The 11,983-nt window shown below is 33.3% G+C and overlaps 1 protein-coding gene across 4 annotated transcripts; it reads right to left on the bottom strand.

Annotated features, from left to right (window-relative positions):
• Positions 1-4,088: 4,088 nt before the first annotated feature.
• On the bottom strand, positions 4,089-11,454 carry LOC114271343 (uncharacterized). 4 transcript variants are annotated; one of them, XR_014350431.1, is made up of 12 exons: positions 11,044-11,454; positions 9,916-10,119; positions 9,678-9,817; positions 9,378-9,463; positions 9,095-9,258; positions 8,727-8,860; positions 8,286-8,552; positions 5,951-8,166; positions 5,697-5,805; positions 5,208-5,288; positions 4,575-4,827; positions 4,089-4,408 (listed from the first exon to the last, which is right to left on the bottom strand). XR_014350431.1 is itself a non-coding variant. In XM_028212971.2 (11 exons), the coding sequence occupies exons 1-11, from the start codon at positions 11,222-11,224 to the stop codon at positions 4,750-4,752; spliced, it is 3,660 nt and encodes a 1,219-aa protein (XP_028068772.2). In that variant the 5' UTR covers positions 11,225-11,454; the 3' UTR covers positions 4,453-4,749. The 4 variants fall into 4 exon arrangements, 3 of the variants coding, with proteins under 3 accessions (XP_028068772.2, XP_028068770.2, XP_028068771.2); XM_028212971.2 differs by lacking the exon at positions 4,089-4,408 and having other exon boundaries at positions 4,453-4,827; XM_028212969.2 differs by lacking the exon at positions 4,089-4,408 and having other exon boundaries at positions 4,453-4,827; positions 9,555-9,817.
• Between the last annotated feature and the right edge of the window lie 529 nt (positions 11,455-11,983).

The raw sequence follows: 11,983 nt of genomic DNA on the forward strand, positions 1-11,983 counted from the left end.
ATTACATTCATGGCGCATGTGAACACCTTCGAAGGTGAGACTTTTCACTATATCATCAAATATCATTAATACCCTTTGCCTGCCACATGTTGCTTTTGAATTGGGTGATTTAAATGGGGCGCCAATAGTCTATATATAAGTTATTTTTAGAAATATGTTGCAATCTATGCATTACAAAAAAATAATATTAATTTTATCATGATATGAAATATAACATAAATAAATATATAATAATTTTAGTTGAATTATTTATGTATATATCTATGTGTACATATATATAGAACTATTTAAAAAATATAGTATGAAATATACAGTTTAATTTTAGTTCTGTTAAACTATGAAAGTGTATTTTAAATATATATATATATATATGATATTTTTGTACTTAATTTCAATATAATAAAATAAATATTGATTTCAATATTAAAAATAATGATTAAATTGGAAAAAAAATCATTTAAAATTAAAAAATGATTCTAATTATTTATTTTGATAATCTTAATTTCATTGTTCTATAAAAGTGTTATTTAAACAAATATATATAATAATTTTATTTCAATTATTTATGTGTATTTTAATAATCTTAGCCATATCATGTTATAAAATTGTAACTGAAATAAATATATGATGATTGTATATGATATTAAATTATAATCTAGTAAAATAAATATTTAATTTGACATTAATAATAATATTTAAATTGGAAAGAAAAATAGTTACATACGATTAAAAGTGATTGTAATTATTTAATTGTTTTATTCATTTGGAAATAAAAACAAGTAGGGATGGAAGTTATAAAAAAAATTATTTTAAAAAAATAAATGTAAATATGTTGTGGTTGGATTAAGAAAAAATAGATAGTTTAATTATGTTGAGTATTGATTTTTCTTTAATATCTTATTTAAAACTGTTTATACATATTATATATAATTATATATACACGTATATAAAGTTTAAATTAAATATAAATTTTTCCTAACACATAACTTTATGTTAAATAGAAAACTCAATATAAATTAATAATAAAATATAAATAAGATAGACCAAAAAAATTAAGAAATATATTTAATTTTAATATAAAAATTGAATATTTGAATAAAAGTGAAAAAAATAAAAGAAAATTAATTCGCAAAATATTTTTTAGTACATATAATTATATTAAATTTTATTTATGAGTAATTTAGATTAATCAGAAATCTTTTAAATATTTGAGCAGAAGCCGTCCATATCGTGAAAGTGAGTATGTTGACATTCCATGTCAATTGTGGATAATCTACAGAATAAACTTATAAATTGACACAAAACAGCTCTGTTGAGGAGTTTCCTTTTTAGGTAGAAGCTCAAAGGGACATTGAAGATTCAGAAAAAGTGTCTCCAACTGAACAACTTTGAGGATATGGTTTTGAAGTCAATGATTGTGTTTGAGAATTGGGTCATGCTTCGGAGCTCTAATTAGAGTTGTAACAGTGCAGTTCTAATGAGCTGTCCAATCATTAAAAAAAAAAAAAATTAAAGTAAAAGACAAAAAAGAGGGAAGAAAAAGACAAATTAGAGACAAAAGTGTCTCCGGAGCTCTAATTACATCTCTAATTTGTCTTTTTCTTCCCTCTTTTTTGTCTTTTACTTCATTTTTTTTTATTTTTTTTTATGATTGGACAGCTCATTAGAGCTGCACTGTTGCAGCTCTAATTAGAGCTTCGAAGCATGACCCGTTTGAGAATTTCCAATAGCTTTTCCACTATGGAAAATGAGTGAGAGCACTAATTAGTGCTATCACTAATGATGTGGCAGTGGGCTCCACCAGGAATGATTTGATGTTTTGGCTTTAGTGTTGTATTTTTTTCTTTTTTTATTGAACGCCATGTCATTAATGGTCTTTTTAAAACTACAAAATTAGTGATCTCTATCATTGTTGTTTCTAGTGCTCATCATTCTAGTAGTGGTGGAACATATTGTACGGGCTTCTACTACTAATTATGATTAGTACACTTTCCCAAGAAACAACGTAAAATGGGAGCTTCTGCTTCCCTTTTCCAAGAAACAACACATCCCATTCTATAACTACAGTTTTCTTGAATAAAGACATGTCAAATTGTCAAAAATGGATCCGGCCGGGCCTATGAATTTTTTATCCCAAATCTTCTTATTTTCATGTCCCAAAATACTAAAAGTTTAGGAACAAATAGACAGAAATTATTTGGAATAAAAGATTTTGTGTCAATGGATCCAACAATTTTGTTTATAGATTTTGTTAATGAATGTTTAAAAGGTGTTAACAAGTTTGAAATGCCTACATGTTTTATGAGATTGCGAATTTATAATTATTTTAATTTTTTTGATAAATTATAATTATTTTAAATTTTATTAACCTTACCTTTAAACATTCTTTAACAAGATCCTTTCAAAGAATTGTTATGATTAAAATACAAAAACTTCAATTCAATGAAGAAACCTTTGTGATTAGAATGACTTCAGTTTTAGATAAGTGATTTTTTAACTAACTTTTGTGTGTTAGAGCATCCACACCAAACTTTTTAATTTTTTAGTCAAATTAAAACTATTTCATTATTTTAGCACCTCACCTTTTAGCACCTACTGGATCAAACTCTTTATTCTAGCTTATTGTTATTAAATATTGTTTTCTTATTATGTTTGTTAGTCTTTCTTTTTTTATTAATTGATAAGTTATCAGCCAAACAATTCTTTAAAAAAGTAACAAAAAAAAAAAATTGCCATTGATTGGCCAGACTTCTGGGTGGACATCCGGTAACACACAAGTAACGATGAACAGTGCCTCGCTTGTTGTAACGAGTTACAGTAGCCATCATAAATTTTGACAAGCTATAAGCGAGTTTGATAGAATTAATTTTTTAAAATTTTTAGCAATAAAATAAAATTGAAAAACTTGATGCAGATGCTCTTAAAGAATCAAATATTGAATGTAATTGTATAACAAATGAAATAAAACGGATACCACTTACTTTTCAGTAATTTAACCAAGGTTGAGAGGGGTGGGGTTGGGTTGGATTGTAAATCAGTAATGGAAGTCAACAGACAAGAAGGGGAGCATTTTTCAACATGTGAAATCATTTACAAAAACATCACATGGGGTTAGTGGTGAGTCCACCAAAGTCAGAGTGATCCATTAACCCCAAACGCTCACATATCTATCTACTTTCACATATACAGTGTAAATCTAGAGTGAAATTTTTATCAAGTTTTCTAGAGTGTTATATTGTGTGGTTGAGATTTACTGACAAGTCACATCAGAAAAATTGATGTGACTTGCCAGTAAATCTCAACCATACACTACACTTTAGGAAATTTTAAGAAAAAATCACTCTAAAGGATCTTTACTCGTCAAGTGTAGCTCAGAAAAAAAATATAGACAGAACCCCCCAGAGAGAATTTCCTTTTAGGGCAAGGATGGGATCATCACGCATGCGAATTGGGGCATGTAATTGTATGATCGATGTTCATCTCCAACAACTGCTTCATATATATCTTATGGGCGGTAATTTTTTTATTAAAATAGTCAAAAAGTTAAAGCACTCGAGCATTTTTTATTTATTTTTATATTTTTTTATAAAAAATTAAAAAATTAATTAAAATAATCATTTTTCAAACGAGTTGTATATATCCAAAATTCAACTCTGGCTAATCTAATATAAAATAAATTACTAACTGATTCACATAATTGTATAGGCTAATCCAATATAAGTGACCTCGGCTCATTTGATTTGTCTAACCAAAAGGTAGAGATTATGTTGCAGGTTTCTCAACCGTGCAGCAGTGAAAATCGAAGGAGAGACCCGACCCGATGGCTCGATTGCAAAGCCATGGAAGATCTGCACAGTGCAACTAGGAGAGGATCTCGAAACCCTAATTAGAATCTTCCCACTATGGTCCACTAGCATGCTCTTGGCCAGCTCAATTGGGATCCAAACCAGCTTGGTAGTCCTTCAAGCCCTAACCATGAACCGCAGCCTCGGCCCCCACTTCAGAAATCAGAAAACACAAGCACAACTAGAAAGAATACTTTACAAAAGGAGAATTTCTGAAAATTAAAACCTCCTAAAAAACGAGAATTTAACCCTAAATTATCAAACATCTTACACCCCATTAAAAACAGCCATTGTAATCAAGCTTAGTGCAAATCAATAGAACAGTTAGAATTCGAGCATAAAAATCCTTCATATTAGGAAGACTAATCTAGTTAGTGGAAGGACATACCTTTTGAGTACGTAACCAATCAAACAGCAATATGCTTGCACAGCATCAAGCCTAAATCCCTTTAAAATATAGAAAAGCTACATCTTCAAGTCACACACCAGCGAGCAGAGATTGACACGCACCATAATGAAATAGGGATCATCTCCCAAAACCCAGCTTTTTAAGCCACCCATTTCTGCACATTTCATGTCAAATAGCTGCAACTCTTCTAAAAGCAAATTCGCAAAATTGCAGGATTTCATAAATTTGTTAGCCACGTAATAGTACAACAGTGCGAAACTTGTAGAAAACTACAAATAGCATTGCTTTTGACAGTTTCTCAGTTTTGGAGATGTTCTAACCTATAATTGGAAGTCAGAAGGGTTTGGGTATGACACAAATAGAGCTCACCCTCAGTTCATCACCTTAGGCAAACCTAAAAAAGAATTGAAGACAGTTTTGGCTTGTATTTGCCCGAGACTTATGAGGATTCTGTCAGACTAAAATGGCGAGGATTGTCAAAATAGTGACACCCAGTTAATCAGAATTGGGGGGTGGAATGTTGACAAACTTTGTACAGTCAAATGGTCCAATCGAATTCTGTTTCCGTTTCACCTGAAAGACATAAAATTATAGATGTTACCTTATTGTAACAAATAAATTTGCCATTAATTTCAAACCAACTGAAGAAGTATGGCAGAAGATTTTAAAAAAAAAAAATGCCCTATCTATGTATTGCAAATAAAAAAAATTTGAAAACAAGTAAAATAACTGGAAACAGTGATTACTTTTGTCTTCTTTGACAGCCCAGAAGTGTAAGTTTTATGCAAACAGACGTCAGAATTCAAGCCAAAGAACGATTACAAGAAATACCTTAAATATATTGGCTATCAAAAATGGTGTGGTGCCAATAATGCCATTAGATCCATTTTCACTTACAGTCAAATTATATTACCTTAAAATGAAAAGTGCCAATATAGAAAGTAAGGTCATACCGGTGACCACGGACCTGGTTCGGGAAGAGATTTGTCTGGGGGTGAATTTTGTACAGCACCACTTTTCATTGTTAGAATTTTCTGCAGAAATATCAGATTGAAAATTACAAAGCTAAACAATTAAAATATGACTGTCATCCAGCAAAAAAAAGAAAAAGAATATGACTGTGTCATCCATTTGATTTATTGCTGGGAGGAGTTTCATAATTCACACAATATCAAACTAACAGTCTCACTTGTTCCAACCCATTTTCGCACGGTTACTACACAGTCTCACCATAGGATCGAAAATGACTAACCAAAATGGTGGATAGCAGCACACAACAATCATCTAATTAGTCATAGACGTTAAATCTGAAACATTTTGCTTTCAGTCTTTCACCAGCCAAAAAATAACAAGAAAAAACTAATTTTTCTTTTACTTATTTCCCTATGGCCACTTCAGTACAGTTCATTTATCCAATATAAATAAATAAATTTATATATTACCTCTCCAGCAGCTTCCATGGCAGCCAACCATTCATCAGAGAAAGGAACAGCATTCACGGTGAGGTTTATCATTGGATTATTTTGTTTCTCATCATCCTCCGATTTTTTGCTGCAATGAGAGATTGTCAGATTTAAGGTCCCAAAAGTACTCCATATCAAAATTTCACATAGAACATATGTCATGAATCAAAAGACAGAACAAAGGAAACAGACCCCAGAAACATAGAGAGTTGTCCATAAATTGATACACTTACATTGGCATTGTTCTATCCTCATCTTCTGTAAGACAAATGGCATCATCCAGCTTGTGCTGAAGTTCACCAGGATTAACATTTTCCTGAGAAATTCTAAGTTCATTATCATTTGTCAAGATGATGTTCCTCTTATCAACCCTAATATCCATTGCATTAGTTTCATTAGCCAATGTCTGAATCTTTTTAACCAAGAAACCTGATTCTTCACTGGAACAAATGGCATCATCCAGCTTGTGCTGAAGTTCACCATGATTAACATTTTCCTGAGAAATTCTAAGTTCATTATCATCTGGAAAGATACTGTTCCTCTTATCAACCCCAATAGCCATTGCATTAGTTTCATTAGCCAATGTCTGAATCCTTTTAACCGAGAAACCTGATTCGTCACTAGAACAAATGGCATCATCCAGCTTGTGCAGTTCACTAGGATTAACATTTTCCTGAGAAATTCTAAGTTCATTATCATCTGGCAAGATACTGTTCCTCTTATCAACCACAATATCCATTGCATTAGTTTCATTAGCCAATGTCCGAATCCTTTTAACCGAGAAACCTGATTCTTCACTGGAACAAATGGCATCATCCAGCTTGTTCTGAAGTTCACCAGGATTAACATTTTCCTGAGAAATTCTAAGTTCATTATCATCTGGCAAGATATTGTTCCTTTTATCAAACCCAATATCCATTGCATTAGTTTCATTAGCCAATGTCCGAATCCTTTTAACCAAGAAACCTGATTCTTCACTGGAACAAATGGCATCATCCAGCTTGTGCTGAAGTTCACCAGGATTAACATTTTCCTGAGAAATTCTACGTTCATTATCATCTGGCAAGACATTGTTCCTCTTATCAACCCCAATAGCCATTGCATTAGTTTCATTAGCCAATGTCTGAATCCTCTTAACCGAGAAACTTGATTCTTCACTGGAACAAAATGAGGAATCATCCACAAGGAAACCATGGTTTAACTCGGAGGCTTGTTCAACTAGAAGGCGACAACTTTGAAGCTTAGGATGTTCTCTAGTTTTTTTATTATTGTCATCAACCACTAAATATTGATCATGAACCTCTGATGTGCACAACTTATTGTCACAATTTTTGACTAATAAAGTTTCATCCAAGAAATTCACTTGTCCATCCTCCGCATGTAATTTGTCATTCAACTGATCTACTCCAGCAGCTCCTTCATTTGCTTGTTCTGCGCTTTCATGTGGAGGACTGTTAGAACTAAGCTTTTCACTTCCATTTGACTTGCATATATTTGAATTGACAGTTGCATCATTCTCTCTCTTGTATTTCTGGGACTCAAACAATTTTCTGTCCTCAAGCAAAATTCTGTCATTTCTCACAAGATTAGGGTTCTCTCCATGAGGAATTTGATCAGCTTTACCAGCAGAAGCATTTATTAGTTCATCCTTTAAAGTAGACCATTCATCAACATGGCTATTACTTGAACTATCATTATGCATTATAACAAACGCCTGCTTGATATCACCGGCAGCATATTCAGTCTGATATCCAGAGATGACTTCATGAGTACCAACAGAAGAACTGCATTGCTTGTTCTCAACATGCTGGTGCTTGATTGTATCATTTGCTTCAGGAACCCCTTCAACAAGCACTGCACAGCTATGTTGAGATGCAAAATTGAAGTTTTCCAATTCATCCATTTTAGAATATATAAATTCTGGACAAGAAATGGCGACTTCATTATTGCTATCTTTCTTAAGTTGATCAGAGGATCTGCTCTGCAAAAGCCAATCATCATCAGTCATCTCAAAGTCTGAGTCCTCCTTAGAAGAACTCTGATCATCTTTATGAGGTTCCCCACATTCTTGAAGTCCTTTGTCACCGCCAACAATTTTATGCTCCTGTTGATTATCTTTCATCAGTTCAGAACTCTTAGGATAGCATGGAAGCATAGTTTCCATTCTCAATGCATTAGATCCTTCTAATTTCAATTCAACATTTTCATGTGAAGCATCACTATAAGCAGATGGAAGAGAACATTCTGTACTAGAACCTGAGACCCTAGAATTTCCACTAACTTTGGCATTATTATCCATTTTCGGCATTTTTTCTGGAGCTTGCAGCAGCCTTGGGTCATGCGTGTAATTTGAGACGTTGAGTCTCTGCAGGCCAGGGATATAAGACTTGGGAATATTACTTGACTGAGTGGCTTTCTGGGATGAACTATTTGAAGCAGAAGATTTAGGCTGCAAATCAACAAAATGACAGCCAAAAAGAAATCCATTTTTAAACATCAAGAAACACACTAAACCTTAGATATTTGAACCTTGCTTACATGCATCTAAAGAAACACACTGAACCTTACCTGACAAAAAAATCCCAGTGATGGCGATGGCATCCGCAAACCTGAAGGTTTAATTGTTTGAAATTGTGTATCCCGCGTGTTCCCACCGATATATTGAGTATTTTGAGGGACAACTCCAGTTTTCCGATATAAATCATGGGCATCTGGTGCACGTGATCCAGTAGGTGGAAGTACTGCAGCTGGAAACACCTCTAAACCACAATTAGCTTTCGTGACCAGTGGAGGCTGTGGATTGGTTGATGAGCGTACTTCTAAAGTTGAGTTAGGCTGCACATTCAGAGAGAGGGATGGGAGACAGCAAATATATATATATATACATATATTTTTTAATTAATAGGGAAAAGAAACTTCTATAGCATAAAGGTTAGCCACACATAAATCCATAAATTCTATGACGATGTTTCACTAAGCCAACAGTCGAAAGATCTTTTGGAGTCTTACCATATTCCTTCTAGGATGCTGAAGTGGTGACTTTGCAGACAAAGATGAGGAATCAGAACCAGCCTTTGCTTTATTTGCAGAACTTTTAGTATTTTTAAAGGGGTCTTGTATTCTTGCACTCTTTTGAACAATATCTGCAGAAAAAATAAGTTACAGATCACAGAGAGACGCATCAATTTCATTTATTGCAGATAAACATTGTTTTGTTTAGAAAAAAATTATTACAGATTATGCCTTTAAAAATTAATACTGTTATAACCTGGTTAGCCAATCTGATTACTCTTTGAACAAATCCATTTTTTTCTGATGCAGGCAATAAATTTGATTCAACAAACGGTCTCGTATGACCAACAAAAATTGAATTATACCTGTTTGACCAATCTGATTATGCTTTGAGTGGCTTGTACTCAGCACATTATTCTTATTGGATTTAGGAAGTGAATGAGCACCTGACCTTGAAGCAGGTATTTTGGGAATCTTTGATTCTTTCATTGCAGATTTTGTTGTGCTTGCATTTGCAGGCCTTTTAAGAGTACAAAACAGTTAAGGCTTTTTCAATATGTGTATTATTAAGAAAAAGAAAAACTAACTCAAACAAACAAATTCATGGGAAAAATTAAGTCCCATAGAAAATTACAATGAAAAGGATATGAAGGAAAAACCACGGGTCGTGGACAACCACCACTTTTAGACCTAGTCCTATTACCCCTCTGGTTTGAAAGCATTTTCGGCATACCCTGGAAGCATATATTCAACAAAGACACAATTAGTAAATTGTTATAATAAAAAAAAGAACCATAGTTGTGTTCAAGCTCCAGAAAAACAAACTGCAGAGGTTGATGCTGCATTATCTCGAGCTGATGAAACATGCTTCATCAATAAACTACCACCATTATCTCTTTCATTTGAATTAGTTGCATGAGTTTCTTTAAATAAATTCTCTTCAAGTACTTGTAAAACTGCTGAATCACTATTGCTGCCAGAATTAACAGCCAACGTTCTCCCTTCTTCATGAATAGTTGGCAGCACCTTCCTATTTGAGTTGCCAATGCTTCCACTGAGCATAGATAATTCTAAGGAATTCAAAACACCTGACGAAAAACAACTCGTAAATTTTCCCATGTTCATTTTTTAAGCACAATATGAAGATGTGCAACATACACATAATACAAGAAGATAACTTAAACACCTTCTTCAGTGAAGAAAGCCCTGTCCCACGCTAAGCTTTTCCGTAAATTGTATGCTCCGGACCTTTTCCTTCTCTTCATTTGCTGTGATTCTACACTCAATTTTGGCACTTCTGATTTTTTCACACTCATGTTTTCTTTGTTACTACTACCTATTGGAGTTGAACAAGAAGGTTCTTCTATTCCTGCATTATCCTTTAAACCCACTGCAATCCAAGAGAGTAAACGTCAAATACCATATATTCAATCTCGAGTTTTGGAAGTGCTTTCGGTTTCCAATCAAAGCCATAATACTCGAGAAAGCAAGGAAACCAATTCTCAAATTTTAACAAGAAACTAAGTATAAGCTGCTTCTTCCACTAGAATGTTTCCCCTTAGTTATTTTAAAGGCTAGTCTTATCCTACCATTATTCTTAATTCATACTTAAATAATAATAAATAAATAAATAAACAAACTTGTACAATTGAAATGTAAACAAATAGCCCAATTTCATTCAAATGAATCAAATTGAAAAGCAAAGAAATAGAACCACATGCCAATTTCAAGCAGAATGGGAAAAGATTGCATTTTGTGTAAATTTCAACTTATTTCTGTTGAGCCAAATGGGCAACACACCCTAGAAAACCAAATCAATGATCAACAACAAATTGCATACTTAGACACCAAATTAAATGAAACAGGCCAAGAGAGAGAGAGAGAGAGAGAGACATGATTTTGGTAAATGTATAATGTGACCAAACCATTCAATGTGAACAAAAAGCAAACCCCAGAAATACGCATCAATGAGGACCACCACACATGCTGCACACAATTTGATGCATTTGAGAAAGAGAAACTAGCATATGAAGCAAAACCAAATACCTAGAAAACCAATTCATTGAACATTGCACAACACTATTCGAGCTACACAAAAAATAAATAAATAAATAAATAAAAGAAATAAAAAAAAGGACCAAAAGTGAAATAAAATGAAACAGAAACCAAACCCTAGAAGGACAAATAAACCAACGAAACCTTGTTGAAATCGGGTGAAGAAATAAAAAATCGTAGAGACAACGATTTGAAGTGCAAGCACAATGGAAATCAAACAAAAACATAAACCCTAGAAGACGAAACCAGAAACACTGACTGATTGGCGAAAACCGAGAAGAAAGGTGGGAATTGAGGGTGGATCCGGGGATTTGCAAAGGCGAGCATGAGAAGCAGTAGTTGGCTGCTGCGGCGGTGGTGGTGTTGTGGAGTGAGGGAGTCTGTTGGAGCAGAGAGTCATCTTCGCCGGAGATTTCGATCAATGAAAGATCCGATTCCATTCTCTCTCTCTCTCTCTCTCTCTCTCAGAGAGAGATCGAACCAGAGGTAGAATTACAGTGAGTTTGGATTGGAATTTGGTTGGTGATTTGGAGAGAAGAAAACAAATGTAGTAGAATTCAAAGGCATTAACGACTAAAGAACCAATTCAAAAAAAACGACTAAATAACTTTTTTTAGTTCTGGTTTTCGGTTTGGGATGGGCTCTACCCTTTCAAAACGCAACCGAGCGGGAAGAGATAAGACTTGTCACGTGCTTGTTTGATGCCCTTTTTATTTTTATTTTATTTTATTTATTTTTTTATAGAGATTATTATTAGGTTTTTTTTTTTTTTTTTAAAGTCCCTAGTATTAAGATTTTATAGTATAAAGAATATTTAATATTTTAATAATATTTATGATCCCTCAAGTTGGTCCAGAGAAAATTCACGTCACAGAGAAAATTGGTCGAAAAATTTCTCTAGGCTTTCTAAAGTAATTTTGACATTCCCTAAACTTCCCACTATAAATTTCTCTGACCTCCCCTTCTCCAAATTTCTCTGCCTTCCATATACTTCCCATTCTCCCAAAGAAATTTCTCTGTCTTTCTACAAAATTACATCTCCAAAGAAATTTTAAATTTCTCTGCCCTCCCTGCCTCTCTTGGACTCAACACTCTAGGGAAATTTGAAAATTTCTCTGACTTCACTTGCCTTCAATTGGTCAAAATGAATCCAGAGAAATTTGAATTTTCTCTGAGTTTGAGTGAAGAAACTATAAAGA

Source organism: Camellia sinensis, chromosome 14 (assembly GCF_055761805.1).
Source record: "Camellia sinensis isolate YWXY chromosome 14, ASM5576180v1, whole genome shotgun sequence".
Lineage (NCBI taxonomy): Eukaryota > Viridiplantae > Streptophyta > Magnoliopsida > Ericales > Theaceae > Camellia > Camellia sinensis.